This window comes from Argiope bruennichi, chromosome 5 (genome assembly GCF_947563725.1).
Source record: "Argiope bruennichi chromosome 5, qqArgBrue1.1, whole genome shotgun sequence".
NCBI lineage: Eukaryota > Metazoa > Arthropoda > Arachnida > Araneae > Araneidae > Argiope > Argiope bruennichi.
In genome coordinates, this window is record NC_079155.1 from 124,620,021 (window position 1) to 124,643,762 (window position 23,742).

The 23,742-nt window shown below is 25.8% G+C and overlaps 1 protein-coding gene across 3 annotated transcripts in view; it reads right to left on the bottom strand.

The window, feature by feature from the left end:
* Window positions 1-5,212: 5,212 nt before the first annotated feature.
* The window catches only part of LOC129968706 (inositol polyphosphate 5-phosphatase K-like), a 28,428-nt gene continuing 9,898 nt past the window's right edge, over window positions 5,213-23,742 (bottom strand). Inside the window, exons 6-13 of one of the 3 annotated variants that reach the window (XM_056082876.1) lie at window positions 21,900-22,007; window positions 20,818-20,885; window positions 20,625-20,736; window positions 16,378-16,487; window positions 14,609-14,765; window positions 10,685-10,822; window positions 9,229-9,504; window positions 5,213-6,334 (exon numbers count right to left, since the gene is read on the bottom strand). In XM_056082876.1, the coding sequence (XP_055938851.1) occupies window positions 6,218-6,334; window positions 9,229-9,504; window positions 10,685-10,822; window positions 14,609-14,765; window positions 16,378-16,487; window positions 20,625-20,736; window positions 20,818-20,885; window positions 21,900-22,007 (1,086 nt within the window). In that variant the 3' untranslated portion in view covers window positions 5,213-6,217. The remainder of the gene's footprint in view (window positions 6,335-9,228; window positions 9,505-10,684; window positions 10,823-14,608; window positions 14,766-16,377; window positions 16,488-20,624; window positions 20,737-20,817; window positions 20,886-21,899; window positions 22,008-23,742) is intronic. The other 2 variants (XM_056082875.1, XM_056082877.1) reach the window with 2 other exon arrangements.

The window sequence follows — 23,742 nt, forward strand, 5'->3', positions numbered from 1 at the left end:
AACTATCTCCAATTTTTATTTGTTATTTTAAAACAAAGATGTCATATTTCGTTTTCATCTGTATTTTAGCTGTTTTATTTTAGTTTATACATAAACATAATTTTATACGAAGTTTCAAACCTCAACAATTTTCTACTTTTTACAAAGTAGATGGCGCAGTAGGGCCAAGAATGGCCCTTGCGCCAAAAACCCAATTCAATCAACCCAGAGAATTGTGGTATTGGGGAGCATTAGTGTATAATCGTACGAAATATTAATATTTGGCGAGACTTCAGCATTTTTACAGAATCTGTCATTTCGTCCTTGGTGCGTTTTTTTAGCGATTAATGCCTAGCATGCTGTTAAAATGATCCAAAAATCGAATTTGTGTTTTAGACGCGATAATCCTGACGATTGAAAACATTGAACCATGATAGTCACAAAATCACATACCAATTTTAATACATTTAAACCATTGCATTCTTGAGTTGTCACGTTTACACATTCTGAAAGTACCGACCGACAGACGGTCAATATCTTCTTGGATTTGGCTCAAAATTTAATGGGTATATACACCACTGATGATAAATCTGTGCACCGAATTTTATCCATTCAACTCCCCATTTTGTAAATCACGTTCATTTATATTCGAACAGCCGGACATACAGACATCCTCTGAATGGGGTTTATTCAAACTTTGATAGAAATTTATAAATTTGGGGTACAGGCCTCACATCGAATTGCCTCTAGCATAAAACGTTTTAGAGTTGTATGCATTTTTGTAACGCATTTTATAAACAAAAATGTATTTTTCGAATAAATAAAATTTTTTCCAAGATAAATCAATTTTTAAAAAATCTATAAAAACTCTTAATATCCTCAAAAAATGAAATAACTGAATCTGAGCACTATTAACAAATTTTTTAAACCACCACATAACTATTAACAACATAGATGTGTGTTGGTGCTTTACAGGCTAGACTGACTGACAGATAACAAATCTGGCATTTCAGCACATTTATAATTAGGAAGGTAAAAATGTGTAACTCGGAGAATTTTGAAAATTTTAATTAATTATAAATTAATTGTTTCCTTATGATAACTTCCAAAAATATAACTACACAAAAATAATTTCACATTTCAAAAATTTTTTAAACCTTTTTAATTATACCAATTAAAAAGTCATAAAAATTTTTCCTGATTTTGGCAATTTTTAAATATTTTTTGCCTAATTTCCAAAAGTATGTTAGTTATGGTTGCTCCGAAAATTCAAACCATTTGCATTGTTTCCTCCAATACTTAATAGCATGAGTTTCTTCCATTGTTGAAAACTAAAGATAAAGGATCCTGTTTATATCTATGTAGTTCACAAGACAAAAAGAAGTGAAGTTACAATATTGCGAAATTTAGAAGATAGATGAATCGAATATTAATGATTTTAACACTGATTTGATATTTTGGGATTGTTTCCATTAGAAATGTTCATGGGCACAATAAATAAAACTTAATGTAAGACAATTAAAACAACATGGCTTTAATGTCTGCTTATTAGGCAGAATCATGGATATGAAATATCTAAGCAATTTATATGAAGTTAAATATAACCAATGTCCGCAGTGAACTAATTGGTTTTTCAAAGGAAACTAATTATAAATAAAGAATAGTTCTAATATTTGTAGGAATTTGGATTATTTTAATGTTTTGGTCACATTTATTAGTAGTTTCTCAATGCCACCTAATGCAGCATTCATTCTAAAAAATCATACTTTTATTACTCATAAAAAATATTTTAATAAATACATCATATTTTACAAAACATTAAATTATAACTAATACCATTAAGAACTACATACATTTATTTACATATAAAATATTTTATCACACCCATATTTCCTTAAATATATGAACAAACACAAAAATTGTACAAAACTGCACAGTACAATTTAAATACTGAGCAAATAAAGGTAAAAAGAAAACAGTCCACTTTTGATTATAGCTTTACTTCATATTTATATTATTCAAATATCAAATAATATTCATTTTTCACAATTCGTAAATTTGATTTATGTTTGATTATAGCATTTACTTCATAATTGCAACAATTAGTTGATAACTATATTCAGTAGCAAATAACTTTTAATAGTTACAATATTGTCCTTAAAAATAAATTTCCCATAATTATAAATCAATAAAGTAACATTCACAGCACAACTAAAACAAAAATCGTTTTTAATTAAAATTGACTTTTAATATCTACAATATTGTCCTTAAAAATAACAAATTCCTTAGCTTAATAATAAATCAATAAAATAACATTCACAGCACAACTAAAACAAAAATCTTTTCTTAGTTAAAATTGATAAAGCAATTGAGAAAAGCACAAGCATAGCATACCAAACAATTTTCACTACAAATGCCATAAAAATATTATTTCAAATTTAGTTAAAAATTATCTTTAAAATATATCCATAGAATGTAAAATAGGGTTTTCTTTCATATTAGCTGTTACAAAATTAATGCCATATTGATAGAACTGTTCTTATTATCCAAATATACTTTTATGGGGGGAAAATTCATTAAACATTTAATCTCAACAATACACAATAAAAATTAAGAAATTCTTCATTCAAATGTGCTTTTATTAAACAATCATAGAAGATTTGAGAATTATGAAAAAAAAATTCAATTATGAAGTCACTAAATAATGAAATTCATCTACATAAATATATATACTGCTTTCACAACAAATAATAATTTAACAAAAATTGAAAAAAGATGACAGGATATTATATGCATTAAAATTAAGTATGCTTTTTTAAGCTGGAAAATCAATGTATAGATTCTTTAATATTTGCATATTACTACAATAAAAACCCTATATATTTTACATGGAAAATTTTAAAAATTTTACATTTCTTTAATTTAAAAAAAGAGTAAATTTGCAAACATTTCTCTTCTTTTAACTTTTTCATAATACTGATTGAGCATAAATATTCTACTCTATAACAATCCAAGTCAAAAATAGCATTTGAAAGAGAGTTTTTGATGAAAAATACAATTACTGTCAATAAAACTGAAACTAATTTACAGCTAGTATTTTACAAGCTTTCAATGGATAGACAATAACATGAAGGCACAAGTTTAATAAAGGCAATATTGAAAATTTACATCTGACTTTCAAACTAAATAAACAAAAGAACTTCATTCATAAAAAAGTATATAATATATGTGACTAAATTTATTAAAATCTATTATTATCATCATTTAATTAGATAATTTCATCAAGAATAAGTAAACTATTACATAAGAAAAGCTTTTCACATATAGAGTGAAATGTTTTTAAATAAAAGTAATAATGATAATAGAAAAAATGTCAACTAAAATGAAAAAAAAAATTTAACTAATTTAAATTTTACAAAAATATTCAAATAATTCTTATTCAAAAAATATTTAATATTAAAATTCTAATAAATTAATAAATCATTTTTATAGCTATAAATTAATAATAGCAATAAATAATTTTACAGCTAATAATATTTATAAACCAAAATAAGTCCATTTAATATCTGTAAATTCAACCAAAAGAATAAAATTTTCCAATACTAAGTAAATTGGTAAAATTACACTGCAAACTCCAATCAAAACTAGAATATTATTCATTTAAATATTACAATAAAAAAAAAAAGCACTAATATGAAAGAAAAAAAAATCAAAAAATACAAAAAAGGTATGAAAAAAATGCATCCTCATAATGAAAACAATAAATAGTAAGTACTTGAAAAATTATTTCATTACAAAATGCACAAATAATTTTATTTAAAACAAGTATTATCTTTATCATAAATGTATATATACAGTAAGTACTTGAAGAATTTGTTTCATTGCAGAATACACAAAATAACTGTATTAAAAAAAATCTTTCAATCAAATTAAACTTTTCTTAAAAATTGAATTTGGCAGAAAAGAATTCATCTTTTATAATTGAAAGTAAAAAGAAAACAATCCAATAAAAATAAAAAGCCAAAAATTATTAAATATAAAATGCACTTCTCCTAGTATTAGTAAAAGTATTTTATTGAGTACTAATATCAAAAGAAACTTTTGTGTAAGTCTAATCCTTTATATTTAACATGTATATTAACATTATCTATAGTAATGTCCAATGGCAAGAAGCAAAAATTATTTACAATTTATTCTATTCACAAATGACAGATATTTGTTTTAATTTTTTTATTCAATAAAATTCAGTATTCTATGCAATATTTTAAAATTCTTCAAACTGTTGCATTTTCTATTTCCTTTAGTTATAATTTCACTGCTTAAAATATTTCTTAAGCAGTAAAAGTTATTAGGATTCTTTTTTTATTATTATTACTATTATTATTTTCAATATGTGTGATTCCAAAATACAAAAAATTGACCTTCATTATGAAACTCATACCTTTATACTGTTTTTCAATTTCTTATAATCATCACACAAATAAATTAGCATCCTGTACCAATTCAACACTAAATAAAAAGTTTTAAAGAATTTTTTGGCACCATTTTACTATAAAATATCTGTACAATTTTGTATCTCTAATATTAAATAAATATATTTATCTATATAGGTAGAATATATGCATATAACATGCATATCACATATAATATGATCATAATAAAATTGATTTGCCTCATCACTAATACATAAGAAGCATATTCGATGGAATACACTTAATTCCACTGCATGATAACATATTATATTTAATTAATAAAAAATTTTAACATTTAACTTTTTAATCTAATCAAAGATTATTTTCACAGATTCAGAAAGACTTAAGATATTTAATATTCAAATATTAATGAATTTATCTCATAGAATATATAAATCAACATGCAAAAGTGTACCTCTATGCTGCCACCCCACAAACATTTATATGATTCATAAGCTATAAATATCAGAAATCAAAATATGGAAGCAATAAAACTTTGAATGTATTTATAGTCCAGTAAACAGTGAAATAATTTATAACATATTTAGTTACACACAACAAGAAATTTTCTAATACTTTGAACATGTAACTTTTCAGAGAATGTTTTTAATTTACACATCACACAAATTAATATTTCTATAAATTACTTTTAAAAACATGCAAAAAAGCACTAAAATTTATAAATATGTAATTTTATTCAAAATAAATAAAAAATTTAAATAAAAAAGATCTACATAATATAATTTTTTTAGAAATTAAAAAAGTCACACATATTTTATGATCAATTGAACTATTCAAAAAGATGCATTTTTAAAATTTTTAATTAAAATAAGCTAATAAAAATTTATTTCATTGAGACAATACAAGCCATTAACTAAAAGAATATGGCATATTTCAAATGACATTTAAACAATTTAAATACATTTGAAATTCTGAAACATTAGGTATCATTAAAAAGAATTACCTGACTGATTGGTTATTATAATCAAAGAATCAGTTTATGAGAAATATTTCAATTATTTGATATGCTACCATAATAATAATTCGAAATTACTTATTTGAGAGCTTCATCTAGTTTTCAATTTTTCCAAAAAAAAGATTTATAAAAAATTGCCCTTCCAAAAAAATGATGCCAACCACAAATATATTTTAAAAATATGTTTTTAGAGAAAATTCATTTGGTACAGTTTTTATTGCTGCTCTATTTTTAAAATTTTGATCAATTAAGTTCAACAATAAAAAAGACTCAAAAAGTATCATGCCACATATATCAGAAGTCAATAATTTATTGTATTCATTTTTAAAATCAATATGAATGTTTTAAATCGGAACCTTTTTTTATGGTTATTTAAATGGGGGGAAAATTATATAAAGGAAAAAATGCCAAATGAAAAATTTGTGAAAAAAAGTAAAACTGAATTTTTAAAAAATGAACATAATTTATACTTTCAAGCCTAATGGTTGCATATTAAAAAGAAAGAAAAAAAAACAGTCCTCAGAATTTAAAAAAATGTATAACAATATAATTTATACTTTACTTTTAATCATTAATACTGCATAACAAATTCAAAGTCATACCTTACACCGTCTAAAATATATCAATAAAAAAAATATAAGTTTTTAATAATATACAAAATTAAATTCCACTTGGTCCATTTTGATAAAATGATGATCCAACAAAGTTCAAATGAAACTCCTTTCTTCCTTTTCAAATGCATCTTCTCAGATTTGCTCGTGTATCTGTGTGATTCATGAAACTAAACATGTCAACATCTGAGGAGAAGCATAATCATTGCAAATATGACAACAGCCAGAGACGCCAGCAGAGGCACATCACTGAATAGACCACCACCAATTGCAACATCACCATGCGAGGGAATATACTGCAGAGTGTTGGTTTAATTTTCAAGAATTAGTACTAACAAAGTGTGTTATCACTGCAATATCAGTTGCTGAATGAGTTAGAAAAGCAGTGTAATAATGAATTAGGCAGTGTAGTTGTGACTACATTGTGAAAGCCAAGACAGATTAAGCAAATGTTCATCTTATTGTCATTAAAGCAAAGCAAAGCAATATTGTGCACAGTAAATTATTTAATTTTTTTCTCCCAAAACCAAATGTTGTCAGAAATATTCCAAGCAAACAACAAGTACAATTTCATACACAAATAACTAATTCAAAAACTTTAAACTTCTTGTTCTGATAATAAACTTTAAAGTCATATATAACGAGTGGCAAAGATGAGCAATGGCTGAATGTTACCCAAATAACAATTTTAGATGCAAGAAAAATATAAAAGTATAATCATCAACTGCATTATATAAGTATAATCATCAACTGCATTTTCAGATATCTGAGAATTTTTACAAATAATTCAAAAACTTTTTTGGGGATTTTTTTTCCCCCTCCACTAATTGATTTATTCAAGGGTTAAAAGGAAATCAGCATCTATAGCATTTATTAAATATACTAAATTTATTTTTGCTCTTTTATCTTCTATGATTACATTAAAAAATATTTAATTTAAAAACAAATTATTTAATTACACAATAGAATGGAAGACAAGCAAAAATGAATACAAAGTGAATGACCATTTGAATGTTGAGTTCCAGAAGGAAAGAATCAGAACTTGTTCAATATTTATTAAATTTATACAAAAATTAAGAAATAGAAAATACCAGAAGAAATATTTCCATATCCTCAAATAACACCCTGAATAGAAAGAAATTCTTCAGAAAGTTCATTAAGTAGCAACAATCTTAAATCTTTAAGATCAATAATTCATACTCAAAAATTAGAAAATCCAAACCATTAGCAAAAACCATTGAAAATACTGAAAACACATTTTGAAGAGCAAAGTACATATCCTTTAAAGCAGTACCTCTCTCTAACCTCTTTAACCTCTTATACCTCTTTCTAACAAGAAGTGCCCATCAAGACAAACTGTTATTTTGTTAACAATATGTCAAATATGATTGCCATAGATTAAATGAATGAATGTTGTAGTAACAAAACTCATTTTATAAAAATCAAAAAGTATTAGCAAAAAATTTTGTTCTTTCAAAAGGATCATGAATGGCAAAAAGTTTCAACTTGTGTAAGGGAATAAAAAATTAAAAAGGATTAATTATGCTCATCTCCACCAACCCATTTTACATGACAGAGTTAATTTGTTAAATTACAATATTTCTACTTTATATCTAATTATTAATTTAACTGCTGTGTGTTTTTAGCAGGAGAAAAATGAAAAAAAAAATTTCATTACAGCAATTTTTATTATTTAGAGAAAAGTAATGACCAGAAAGTGCTAGCATATGGATAAAAAATAATTCCTCGGAAATAGTTTTCTTTAAAGTAATATTAAATCAAAAGAATTGCTGAAGAAAATCAGACTAATACTTTTACTGACCATTTTAGTTATTACAACATAATAGATTACAAATAGAATCAAAAAAGAAATATAATTACTTGCAATAAAATTGGCAACATAAGAAAATGTCTAGATTTAATGAATGTGCACATTTTTCATATTTATACAAAAATAATCAAAGGAATATGTCTATATTTACATAGAAATAATTGGCTAGCGAAATACTTTAAATATTAGTTTATATATCATGAAGGGATATGAGTGCCTTTTTCAATATAATAATTAAAGGTGTTTAAAAATTATAAGTTTTTAATGTGCACTTTTAAAATGAAAATTTTGACTTATTTAAAGGCCTATAAGGTAGAATACATAATGCATGTATTTCAGTCTTCTTTTACATTAATAAAGCAATTTTCCTTAGAACTCTTGCATTTTAAGTTATAATTTTACATTTATCTTTTTTTATTTTCTCCCTCCATCTAATAGCAAAATTTATTAGTCATAATGCAAAATATTTACAATGTAAATTATAAAAAAGACACATAGAAATATTCCTCTAATCTTATATCTTTAAGTCAATGAGCATTACTCGTCCATATAGAGTGATCTGATATGGCTTAAAAAAAGACATTTAAAAAACAAAAAACCCTAATGTAAAATTGTATTTTTTTTTTTTTTTTAATGTGTATGATTTAGTTGCAGAGCATACTTAAAAGCTCAGATTCAAATAGCTAAGCACTTTCTGATTTCTTACAAATTTCAGAGAATAATGAAGATCAAACATTTAATATTTTAATTATTAAAAATCAAAATATAAACAAATAAAAATAAAATAAAAGTTATTATAGAACAGAAAGAATAAAATGATACAAAGGGAACATAAATAATTTTTTTAAAAAACATGCAAAGCATTTAAAAAAAATATCTTATTATTAAGTTTAATATTCATTAGGGAATTTTAGGACCATTCATATGTAAAATATAATAATTCACAAAATAATACCTTCAAAAAAACAATAAGCTGCACTTTAAAATATATAACAAAAAGGAAGGATTGAAAATCAATGCTGAATGTAAAGAAAAATGGAATAAAGAGAGAAATATTTGCTTCATTGATTCTTGTCCCCCCCCTTTAATTAAAATCGCCATATCTAAAAGAAAAGAAAATAGTCGCCACATCTGAGCTTTCAAAGCTAAACAAAATATTGCTTTAAAACTTATGCTGAAAACAGCTCTGCAGTATTTATAACAATTAAGATGTGGGATAGAATGATGATATTCCACAAATTTAATTACTCATTTAACAAGTTGCACAGGACCAGGAAAAAGGGAGTCAGTGAGTGCTAAAGGATAGGAAGAGCATCTTCAAAGCCATGAACAGTTTAAAAGTTTGTTGTTTTAACTTACTTCAAATGGCTCACTCACACCTAAAATGTCATCGAATTCAGAGCTAATGTAAAAGAGCCGGTAACGTCCAGGAATTAGCAAAGTTTGGTCTGCAAAAACAACTCTGTACCACGGGCCTTGATGCTGACGCAATGAAGTTGCTGGGCATGAGCTAGCCTGAGAATCATTCTGTTCCTCTGGGATGCATGAATCTGCAGGAAGAACTGGTGTACTGCTGGATGGTCGAACAGGTGCCCATATATAGCACACATGTTCATCTGTGCTTGTATAATCGGCCTAGATAAACAATCATAATTCTATAAGAATGTGGCAAAATAGTGATTTCCAGGAAATTTTTAATAAATACTACAAAAGTCTTATATAATATTTTGATAAAATGAAACATCATTAAAATCAAAAACAGATGTTACATACCTAACTACTAAAACACAGAAATTTTTTTGAGTATTATCAAAGTTACATCATCTGATGCCAATTATTAAATACATCTCACTTTATTCAAAATATATATATATATATAAGATAGTGTAGTAACAGATATAAAAAAAAAAAATAATACATATAAGGAGAAGAAATATTTTGCATTATTGTAAGTTAGCAATATTCAATTCTATCAAATATTTTTAAACCTTAAACTGAAAACAAATTAACACATCTCTTTTGAAGAGGAAAAAAAGGTGAATCATCTCGAAAATATTATAAGATGACAATTTACATAACATATAAAAATAAAATTATTAAAAATTAAAACAATCATTTTGAGAAATATTCTGAAAACAGGTCAAGATAGAATGAATTCATTGGAAAAGCAAGGACCCACTTTGCTTGTCAAGCCACTAATGATGATAAAGATAAGAACTCCAAATTGATATTTAACAAGTAAGGAAATGCAACATAATGGAATACTTTACACTGGCATTTAGACACTTTATATTACTGATATATTTAACAATATACCATATAAAAAATAATAAAGTTATGGCTGAAATTTTAAAGTACAATATATAACATATAATACATACACAATAAAAAAAATTCAGATTTGCAAAACCCACAGTTAAAAGCTTATAAAATTAAAAAGTGCAATAAACTTTGCAAATGCATACACATTGAACAAAAATTGAAGAATACTACAGAGTTCAAATCAGTTTCAGGATCATATCATACATATATTAACACTTTGCCCTCCGATGTCTCTTTTCAGGCATTATTCAAAATGATGTATCATTTTAATGTTTTATTTATTTATCTTTTAATTATGACTTTAGAAGTACCTACAAAGTAGTACGAAAATGCATATTAATTTTTTGGAGAAATTTAACTTAATGCAATTAAATATTTTTATTTTTGATGCAATAAATAAGTCCTTGAATTAAGTAAATAAATATGTATCAAATTACTTTTTGATGTACAAAGGGTTAATGATTATGCATAAAAATAAAAATGATGTTAATACCCTGAAAAGTCCAATCCAATCCCAAGTGCTAGGTTCAGCTCCTTCACTAAATGTGTACCAAGCTGCACTATCTGAATTCACTCTCCAATCCTTAATAGGAAGAAAGAATACTCTTTTTTCTTTAGGATGTGAAAATACCTGTAAAAAGATATATTTCAATATTCCCTCAAAAATTATAAAGCAAATATAATTTCAATGTAAGCTATGCATTTTTAAATTATATTTTTAGAAGATTATATCAGTAATAAAAGAAAGGTCATCAGTAACTCAGACACAGTATAAAAATAAATATTTTTTTATAAAACATTAATATGAAGAACAAACCTGCATATAAATATGAATTAAATTGCCACTATATATCCCCAATTTTGTTTCATCTTACTTTTATTAATAATATTCCTTCTATAATTTAAATCCCATACAGGAAAAAAAAATATTTGACAGCTTATTTTTAGTAAAATAAATATTATTGATAAATGCTACTTTTTCTTCCATAAGATCTTTAATATTCATATTCACTTAAAAAATAACATTTTGAACCTTCCTGTTCTTACATTGAAATTCAAAAGCTGCTGTTTGCATAAGGAACTGAAATATGTGATGGGTACTATAAAGAATACAAATCCCCTCGTCTTCTTTAGATGAGTATGGGCGTCTCAGTAATGTGGTACCATGAGATCGTTACTCCCTTTAAGTTTATCCTCCTCTATTATTTCTGCTTTCAACTTCCGTCTTCTACTATCTCTTCATCGCAAACAGGTGAATTTGTGGTGCTTTACCAGTCCAATTGCTTCTTGATTCTTAAAAAGGTTCATATCTGTTTACTTCTTGCTACTTACAAACAGCTCCAAATCCTACATTAGCATGTGCACAGCAACCCATTAAATGGTTAGTGCACGGTGATTCTTGGAAAATCATTTCTGTAATAGGTGTTAGCAACCTGAGCGGATAGTTTATTAGAGATCAAGTAAAAGAAATCACTACTTCCCTGGATTTGGCATTAAGAGTGATCATTATCCATGAGAATGATGATTCCCAGTATATAAGTTTAGGTTAGCACTAAGGTAAGTATTGAAATTCTAAAGCAAGTAAGAAAATTTTTTTACTATTTCAAAGCAATTCAAAAAATATTATGATCATATTTTTACAGTCAAAAAATAACAAAAAGGCATTTCACATGCTTTAACCTACTTGTTGAAAAGATAGCATATCACAAGTTTGCTTCATGATACATTAATTCAATAACTATATTCTGATTACTTCAAACTGCAAATTACTACTTGAGGTAAGATCTAAGAGATAATCAACTTTAAAGTTTTAACCACAATTCTGATAAGTAGAAATGCTCATACTGAGAACATCATAGCTTGTGGAGAGTTTTATATGAAATGTTTGAAGAAATTACAAAATAATCAGAAGCTGAAAAAGTGATACATGAATGCTGCATTTTTATTCAGAGGGATGGACAATTAATTCCTTCCCATAAAGTGCCTGGTTCCTATTTTCCAACCCTGACATTACCTCAGATTCAGTTACAACAAGATACAGAAAATTAGTTATGCAATTTTTCATTCCCAAGCCTCTGAATGAAAATAACCAACAATGCTTTCAATGCAGCATGTTGATTGTCTTCTGAAAATCACTCACTCACATCTTTTGTGCAGATAAAGGAGTCAACTGGCAATGAACTGCATAGGAAAACTGCCCCAAATGTAAAAGTGGGCAATTTTTGATAAAATTTGCAGAAGAAAATCATAACAGTTAAAACTAAAGAACAAATTTCATATCTAGAAAGAAAATGAAAAATTCTAGCATAAATCTCTCTACACCATACTTAAATTACGCATCTGTTGCTCAAAAATCTTCCTTATTTTTTTAATTTTATACAAATTGTGCTTAAGATATCAATCAAACAGAACCACTTGAAAAATCATCCGATTTTGATGCTGAAATCAATCAAATCAAAATCGCAAATTTCTCTTAATCAGCTTTCAAAATATGACCCTTTATTGAAAAAACTGACATCAAATTTTAAAAAGTCCAATATTTATTTCTTGTAGCAGCTCCAAAAGTCTTAAACTCATTATACTCCATCCATTACCCCAAAAAGAAAAAAAAGGGATGAAGAATTTCAAAGGCGATGCAATGTTTTGTCTATTTTATATATTAGCCTTCATTCTTCTGTGACAAAATTTTCTTAATGTGTACCTTCCTCTATTGGAATTCTCATAGTATATGGTTCAAATTACATGACAACAAGTAATTGTTAACAATTATCATCCTATATGTAAAAGGGTTAGACATAACCTTTATCCAGCAAGAAACTTTTTTTTTTCCAATGTGGATAATTTTGGCCACTCCATTCCATTATAAGAAAAATATTAATTTAAATTATTCTCCCTTTTGCCCTCCTTGCAGAAAGAAAATAGATATGAGACTTTGCCAAAACACTGTACCACAAAATTGAGTATACACTTAAAGAATCTGTTGTCTATAATTATTTTTTTCTCTAAAACATTTCTATCATTGCACTTGAAGAACTAAAATGTAGTAATATTTTTTTTTCAATATAATATTTTTTTTTTTTTTTTTTTTTTTTTTTTACTTTTAAAATACCTGAAATGTATTGTAGGTGAGAAATTCTGATGATTAACTTTATTCAATCTAAAATCTTCATAAGATGGCAAATTTATTTGTAAAATTGCTTTGTTGATTTGAAAAAGCATAGCTATGCCAAAAAAAACATTACAGATGTATCTGAGAACTGGATCAGTAGCCAAAATTCCAGAAAGACAGTGTAAAGAAATTTTGAGCATTATTGAAAGCATGATAATTAGCTATTCATTACAGAAAAGTCCTAAGTTAAATGCTTCAAATTGCAATATCAACATCCTCAGAAACTTGAATAAGGTTGATAATTGAAACTGCTAGATGTGTTCTTAATAATGCAATACCTTATAGTCATTCTCCAAAATAGAAGCTGCTAATCAGTTACATCAATAGAGCAAGGAATCATATTTCAAACCTAGAATTATTCTGGAATGCTGTTTTGTTCTCTGTTATGAACAAATTCAATTTCTATGAAAGCAATAAACAATATAAAATGTGAAAGAACAAATTTTAAAAAATACCATAAAAGTTTTTTAATTATGAGGATGGATCTATCCTTATTTGGAATTGTATGGTAACAAAAAAGTAGAAAAACTTGTCTTCATTGATGGCATTATAGATAACTAGCTACATTCTTACATCTCACAGGATAGTTTAAAAAATACTAATAAAGTAGAATTTGAGTCATACTTCATTTCCCAGCAAGAAAATTACATACAACAAAAAGCGAAGAAGTCAAGTTATATTTGTTGTATCACTGCAGAAGCAACTATACATTCCATTTCAATCTCTGGTCCTAAGTATTATTGAAAAAAAAAAAAAAGAAAAAAAAGGTCCTAAATATATGGGAGGGGGCATCAATTAGAAAATTCCATCCATGAACATGGCATAATATTTAGAGAATCTGCAAAAGTTCTTAATAGACCAAATTTTCATATCAGACAAACAAAAAATTAGTGGAATCTTAGCTTAAAAGATTGCAAACTATAATCCAAATGAAAAAATATGCAACTAAATAATAATTTACTCTTTACATTAAAATAATTAAAAGCATATGCTTAATTTTGTGGTATAATAACTTTTTTATCTAAATGACATAATAAGTCATGTTTAGAAAAAAACTAAAATTCAATTGCATATTTTATATTTATATATTGGAAGAGTATTAAAAAAGTAACAATAGAAACCATAATTTTCTTATAGAGAAGTTTCTTTTATTATTTAAAAACATACTTTAATCATTTAGGTAAAAATACTTAAATAAATACTTAATTTTGGGACATTAAATATCAATTTAAAATAAACAGAAATTACCTTCAACAAAAAACTGGAAGTAACAGGTTTATGGTCACTTTGTTCATACTTTTCATGACATCCATAATGTAATTGCTTTAAACTTAGTGTCACATTTTCATATGCATTTGGAGTAAACCTAAATAAAACTCTATCAGTCCAAGCTGGTTTTCTTTTTCTAAAAAAAAGAACAACATTATTTAAATAAATTTTTAAAAAAATCACTGTTCATACAAAAAATATCAACATAATAATGTTATTGCAAAAGTCTGAATCATAAATCAGATTTTAATTCATAAATACAAGCATGTATTGGTTTATAACAAAGAATGGAGCATACAAGTGTGCTACAATTTCAAACAATTCCACTTTTTGAATTTTTGAAAAAGTAATATTTTAAAATAAATTGCTTCTGATTTTTTTTATTGTTACGGAGTAGATCATCTTATTATTTTAATGAGACACACATTAAAAGTAAAATATCTTTTGAAAAATTAAGGCTTGATTCATTAATTTAGTTTGATTTAGTTAGATTAACGTCCCATTTTAAAGCAACACAAGGGCTATTTTGGGATGCACCACATAATTTTGAACCGCGGTCAGATGACAAGCATGACACCTAAACTGGCAACCCCTCTAAAAACTAAAAACTTCCATGCTACATTAGCGGGAAAATGTTTGGTTCCATCGGATTTAAAGTACATCAGACCCGCTTATACAATGATTCTTTGGTGAAATCGGGTCTCGAGTTTGAAACTCTCTGGTTCCGAAGCCAGGACTTTACTACCAGACCACCGTAGCCCCCTTGATTCATTAAGGGTACAAAAAAAGAAAGAAAAAAAAAACACTACAATGTGCTTAGCAAAAGATTTTATTAAATGTATATTGCATTTTATAAATTATACATGATTCAATTATTGATTAACTTATTAGCCAGAATTATTTTTAAAAAAAGACAGAAAATACTTATTGAACAAATATTAATATGCTATGATGAGTACAAATAATCTAGTTTATTCAAATTGATTTTAAGTGAAAATACAGTAAAGATATTAAGAGAATTTTTTTATAAAAATATAATAATTGCTTGATAATGTTGATAACAGATCTTTCAATTATTGAAAAAAATAATCAAATAAGAACACAGTCCTAGTTCTCAAATCACAAGATATATTTATACAAGCAGAGCTTTGAGACAAATATATTTTATTCAAAATATAAATACTTCTGTTATCAGTATATTTATCTCATTATCTTAAATTCTTAGAACAACTTTTTAAAAAAATATTTATAAGTCAAAGATGCATTTTTCCATCATAAAAAATGGGGCGGGAGTGTATGTGTATAATCCTAAACTATAATATATTTGAAAATAAATTTTTTTGATAATTTATTTTCAAATGTTGAAAACATCATTTAAAAAAGCAATTTATTTGGACATCTTTTATTCATAAAAACATTCTTTAGGCCAAATTTAAATTACAGAATTCACATAAATTCAAAAAGTATATATTTTTCAAACAACAATTTAGTAAGCCACTTGTGCTATTGTTGCAAATACTTAAAATAACCTCAAGATTTAGATATTATACAGGTTAGCTTTACATATTATATAATTAAACTAGTTTAGTCATAAGCTGTAATGCTTTAAAAAAAAATCACAACTTATTTTATATGAATTTTCCTAAGTTTGTATTACAAATATTAACATCATGCTTATAAAAACAGAAAATTCACCATTATTTTTCAACAATGAAAGTAATATATAATATAAAAACTTTCACACTTACGATATATCATATTCACTTCTGCCAATGTTATATTTATAGGTTGGAGGAAACATAGGAGGGCTCTCTGTAAACTCAGAAAAAGCTTGGCCAAGCTTTATGACTTTACGAAGCTGGAAAAAATATAACAAAAATCATACAGATAGGTATTAAATTATTGGATATCTACTTTTAATTCTTGAAAAAAAAAATCAGTTTTAAATAATAATAAATATATCATTATCAATTTATCAATACAGCAGTGAAAAGTTATAGAAATTTGAAAGCATCACAATTGTCATACAACATTAATAACTGTAACTAAAAATCAAAACCAACTGTTATGCTAATTTACACCAATTACATGCATCATTTAGATTAATATGAAACAAACATTAATGCATCTCAAATTTAAAAAAAAAAATTAATAAAGCATGAAATTTTGAATTTTTTTAATTACTATTATTATTTTTTCTTGGATACATGAAAACAATAAAATAAAGCATAACTTTATAACATAATATAGTTTATGGAGTAATAACATCTCAATCATATATAATGTTAATGCTTAAATTTTTTAATCATTTATCTATCTTACATTCAAGACAAATATTTTAATGCAAGACAAAAGGTAATGTTATAAACTTATATTTAATGTTATTATAATTCTAAATAATCTCAAATATTAAGAAATTTTACGATTGACTTCCACCATAAATTTTCTTATATTCTGTCCTTGAAGAATTCTAGAAAATTCCCAAAATATATCCTGGCATTTTTTAGTAAGATTTCAAATTGTGCCATTATAATAAAAATTGAAATGAATCGTACTAGAAAATACTAGTTGCCGGAAATAGAATTCAAACAGAAAATAAATATATCATTAAATATCTCAATCTTTATTTTCCTGAAAGCTGCTGTTTTTCAGGCCTGCTTTTTTTTTTTTTTTTTTTGTCTTTTTTAAAGTAGCATTCAGCTTACAGATAGTAAAAATCATAGTATAATTATCATCATTATTTTCAATACCATAGTACATTTATGTTAACCTCTTCAGTCACGAGGTACACATATGTGTACCAGCAATTTTTTTCATTTTTCTTATCCGGTAAAGTTAAATTTTGATGAAATAATGCATGCATTTTAACGTTTATGAATTTAGCTTCAATTTTGCATCAATACAGTTTGCTACAGTTCGATATTTTTTTCATATCCATTGCTATTAATTAGAGACATAACGAAATTGTCATTGAACAGAAAACGCAACAAATATAAGTACATTTTTTAATATTTATTATTAAAATAAATGCTTGTATATTTTTTTATAAAATATTAAGTGTCTGGTTAAAGTCATTACCAAATTATATCTTGTGATCTATAATAGAATCGGTGAAAATACAAATTTAACTAAGGTACACATATGTGTACCTCGGGCTTTTTCGCGCCGGTTTGCTGACTGCTTGCGATCCATTGCGCTGCTTATCTTTTGAGCACTTGTTTTCAAATTGTCATGTCTTGTCCTTGAATATATTGTATATCTTTTTATATTAAATAATTCTTATGTTCTGTAATGTAATAAAATATAAATTTAAAAATATTTATTTTTAAATTTTAGTAAGAAATTTAATTTTATAGCTGTCTTGAAGTTAGTAATTGATATTTCAAACCGACATCCTGTATAGAATATACAGAATTTTATAAGCTAGTAATATTTTTTTCACGTCAAGTGGCTTTAACTCAAAAGGAGGTTTTTGAACTTTTAGGAAAAATAGATTTTAGGGGAAACAATAGAATTCTTCATGTATCAAAAATAATGAAACCTGGCAAATAGGATGAATGGGTCACAGACGATAGTCAAATGTGCCTTGTCAAGTAGAAAGATAATAAATCCGTGACTATTATCCACATGTATAGGTAATGAGTCAATTGGAATAGGCAGAAGATAGACAAAATAATTGACACAAAAAGCTGATATAAAATAATCTGCTTTTATGAAAACATATAATATCGGAGGCATCGACCATTATTTTGCATATTACCGGTATGCAGTAATTACAAAAAACCGACCGACACAAGCATTCAAGCATTTTGTAGATTTAGTAGTTGTCAATTGCTTGATATACTATAAAATGGTGGCAAAGCGACAAGCTGAGCTGTTAGGAATGAAAGTGAAAATCTTATGATCTTATTGCAATTTCAAATGCATATAATTCGGTCATTGTTAAAATATGAGGGAATTCTCATAATCAGCAAGAAAGGAAACCAAGAACAAGTAAAAAATTCATCTTTCAATGAAGACAAATTAATAGGAGAAGGGTCATCAAATGATGGAAATACAAATACAAGACAATTGGAGATTTCATTACCACCATCTGGTTAAAATACCTCTAAAAGAGCAAGAAAAATTGTCCCTTCCCAATTAAAAAAGAAATAAGACTAGATATGTCAAGCCATCTGCAACATTACATGGACGATAAGTATATATCGAAATGCATGCACCCAGGATGTAACTCTAGGAGAAGAGTCAAGTGCTCAAAATGTAGTATCTACTTACGTAATATATATAAAAAAAAATGAAATTTCCTTCAAAATAAGGTTTAATAAATTATTAATATAATAAATTTTGTATTTTTTTTCATTAATAAGGCCTTAGAATAAGAAAAGTATAGCTATTAAGTAACCAGGAAAATAAATTGTTTTTTTTTTTTTTTTTTTTTGAGGATGCTTTGACTTGACCCGAGCCGAGATACACATATGTGTACCTTAAAATTATGGGACTTAAAATTGTTTGATCAGCAAAATTTTTTTTTCGTATACTATTGAGATGTAACAAAGGTAAAAAATCTTGAAATCAAATTTTTAAACCAGTTTTTAAAAAATCAGGACTGAAGAGGTTAAAAATGTTGATCTTATTCCTAAACATTAAATACAAATAATAAAACTGTACTTAAATAAGACTCAATGTTAATTTTTATCTTTTGAAAATTTTAGTTATAAAGATAGGGAAATTTTAGGAATCTAAGACCCACAGCAATTTTTTTCCCCTTGTGAACCATTTAAAGTGGTTCTCTCTATCTCACCTCTGATCAAATGCATATTGCAGAAAATTATAATTCCAATCTGGAGAGCCATTGTAAAAGACCAGTATGTTGGTGAATGGGAATATGTATATTATATATAGATATATATTCTTAGATATATATATATCCATGTTTAAAGTATAGTTCAAACTAAATTTTCATATACTATGATGTACAAAGTCTTAATTATTTATAGCATAAATCTGAAGTTAATTACAAGAAAGAAATAGGGATAGGGTATGTTTAACATAATGAAAAAATTTCATAAAGCAAAGCTGACAGAACATCATTTCTCTGAGCAAAAGAATCGATTTAAAGAATATTTAGCTACATAATTACAATGGTGATTTATCTAGTTTATTGACAATTTTTTTTATAACTTTTGCAAATCATCTAAGCTAGGGAAAAAAATTCTTAATTATTTGTGCTTCATGTGTGCAGAAACATAGCATTAAAGATTAATCTTGAGGGCACCCAATTATTTTTAGCATTTATAGTTTTCAGATTTCAGAAAAAATGATTTTAAATTGGATTATCTAACTCTTTCTGGTATTTAATCACATATCTAAAATCTTAAGAGTAAATCTAAATCTAAATCTTCCACTTTATAAATGTATGTTCAAGAAAATATACAGATAAATACAAATAACATATCTTCAAAATTAATATTTAAGAACGGGTGTAGAGAAAAATCAGTTATATCAATCAGAGGATTAAAAAGCACTTTTCTTAATACATACACTGAAAGGTCAACAAAATATTAATGGAGTGGGAAATCAAATCTTAGTCACACATTCCTTAGTATTGTTTCCCTAAATATCCCCAATTTTTCACAATTTCTAATGAACAACTGTTTTAAATTATATCACTTTTTTTATAACTTTACATATTTGCTGACAGATAGATTTGCAGTTCATTCAAAAGTAACCATTTAAAATTTCTATAATTATGTCCTCTAAAGTCATTATGCACTAATGAATTGCTGGCAACATGATTCTTAATTATGTTAGCAACAATAAAAACATTAAAAATCTACTAGAAGAAATATTTATGACACATGCATAATGGTTATATATAATTCAAAAATGTGTAATTTGAAATACAAACATTTAAATAAGAAATTCAACAAAAGCAATTACTATTTTATATAGAATGTTTTCCATTATGAATTTAAAATCACAGTCTACTTCATACCTGGTCCTTTAACAACAGCTGAGGATAATTTTTCTTTTCAACTAAATGCACTATTTCTTCAGCCGTAAACTCATCTAAACGAAAGTTTAAATCTCCAAACCAAAAAGTGTAACTAAAAAGGAAAAAAAGAAAAATAACAACTTGTTTCATTTTTAATTCTTAAAAATGGAATGCAACACCACAGTACACTTACTCATGAGTAATTATGTTTTCTGTTTGAGGATCCACAAATTTTTGATGATCCAGAATGGAATTATAATCCTACAAAAAGAAAAAAAAAATGTAAAAATAGCAAAACAGTTTTAAAAAATTTGAATTAGTGCTTATAATAATCAAGTGAACCTAGGCATGATATGCCATTAACAAAAATTTTGCAGTTCATTCTATCTAAATTAAGAAATTAACGGAGCTATGCGGGGGGGGGGGAGTTTATTTCATATAGGTTTCTTTAAAAATATTTTCATATTTTTCAAGATCTGCCAATATATAGAGAGAGATCTCTCAAACTAAAATACTTTTATTACTCATACATTAAAACTTTTTCATTTAATAAATATAGTTTTGATAATTTTTTAATGCATTGATAAGGGGAAAGGCAATACTAAATTTTCAAAGCTCTACTCAAGAAACATCTCTATTTTGTACACTAGATTTCAATAAAAATGATTTTAATTTTCTAAGTACAATACCCAGCAGTGCAATAAAGCTAATCACTGGCAAAGGCTTAAGGACATTAAAACAAATCAATGAAAAACAATGAGTGAAACAATTTTGAAATGTAAACATTTATATAGCTAAAATTATACTATAGATATTTTTCATATTTTTATACTAGATCAATTTCATAGCGGAAATAAAAAAAAAACTAGTAAAGACTTCGTTAAACAATGGGTAACTAATCACAAATATATCATGTAAAAAAGCATTAAGGTAATACCAGTATATAATACCAGTATATTTCATAAGTATACTGGTATAAAAATTTCATTTAAAGTTTCTCATGATTAATTTTTATTTAGTTATCAATGTTTGATGCTTCATTATCAAATTTATTTTCTAACTTTAAGGAAGTAGTAAATTTTTTTTTTTGAAAAAAAAAATAGAGTTACAATTTTTGTTCATTTTTTTTTATCCCAAAAATCTGAAGAAGAAAAATTCAGAAATCACAATAAAACAAAAATCCATTTGGTTAATTTTTTTAAGTCAAAAGAAAATTCTTGAAAACTGAAAAAAAATTTTGCATGCTGAAAAATATAATGTAGTAAAATGACTTACATCAATTCTCTGTTGTAATTCAGAATCATGAGCAGCAAGGTGACAATTCACTATACAAACAGAGCAACCATAGGCATTAAATCTTATAGTAACTCCTCCTTTATTGCCCTAAACAAAAATAAAGTAATAAACTCACAATCATCAGAAAATTTTAGATTTTTTTATCAAAAATTAAAGAGCTTTTGAACAATAAGTATATATTAGATTATTAATATTAATATTGATTTCACCTATATTTAATGGCTATTGTTATTCTTAAAAAGATAATTAGTAATATATATTTCGAAGAAAAAAGTTAGAAAAAGTAACAAATAATTAAGAATTGAAAATGAAATCCGAATGAGATTCAAAATTTAGGAAACTTCACTCTGAAAAATATATGCTCACTTTTCAAGTGCTATTTAAATTTTCCTTTAGAAAGTATACTGGGATAAAAATCTCAATACAAAATTTTTAAGAAAAATTAAAAGATACATTTAAAAAATATATATAAATAAGCTAGATTAGCATTAAAGAATGAAAATAAATTGACTGAGCACCTGATTCACAGTTTCTTGCAGTAAATTTTAAAGAGTACCTTAAGTTCAATAGTCCTGATAGTTAAATTTCAAGATCTGATGGAATTTTCAAAATCTCATTAAGAGTGAATAATATAGTCAACTATTTTTTAAGATGAAAATAAAATTTAAATTATTGTATAACAATTTAAAAATGCTCTATTTATTTTTCTTCTATTTATTTTAACGTTAATTTGGCTGCAGACTAAATTTTAAATGCTTAAAAAACTAGCAAACAAAATAAAATTAGCAACATGAATGATAATCAAAAAGATTTTACGAGTTAAAAAAAAGGCATCAATCTTATTCAATATTACACATGCATTTTATGATCACTGATGAAAATCATAAGATATACTTTTAGAAGAACAAACAATTTGTAGGACCGGAAATGTAGTTTAATTTGAAGAAAAAAAAATCCTTTTTAGCCTATTCTTCAGTAATAAATTCAACTCCTCCATCTTTCAAGTCACACTTCCTACAGTTCTAAATTCAGGTTTCTCAATAAAGGTCTTTTTTTCTTCAAAACAATATTCATTATTATGTGTAATAATTTAATAATCTATATTCTAGCAAAATTAATCCAGATATTACATATAGTGAATATTCAGCATCTGAATAGAGAATTGTCTTAAACAATATTTTCTGAATGTATTTGTAGCCAAAACTAATGAACAAAATGAAGGAGGGGGCAAGGTACTAAAGGTAAAGGGGTCAAGGTACATCAGTACAAGGTACTGATGGAATATCTTGGTACATAAGTAAAATCAACACACTGAAAATGATGCATGTAGGAAAAGACATCCTAATGTCGATAAATCAAAGATTATTTTCTATGATTTCCATATTTATACTACTCATTTCTTTATGAGCATTCTCTATCACTAAACATTAATGTAATTTTTTTGTAATTCCTTTTTGTGCATTTGTTGCGATTGTTGAAAGTGCAAAAATTTCGCCTATATTACTACTTTTTTTTTTTTTCTGGAATTCATTTCTCTACTCCTCATTTGGAATAAGAAGTTTCGTTCTATTCTACTCATTAGTTTAAATTGCAAATGCCTCCTAAAAAGAAAAATGATATATAATATGCTTAGCTGATCATGTTTGAGGCATTTATGCTCTAGAATCTATTGTTTAGAATTTATATATCTGGTGTACCAAAAAGAAGTGGAACAGGTATTTATTTTCTTAAATATTGCAGCATACTGTTCTGTGGATGTTGATAAAAAAAAGTTTAAACATTAAGTTTTTAAATACAGATCCCACAGCACAAAAGTATTAAT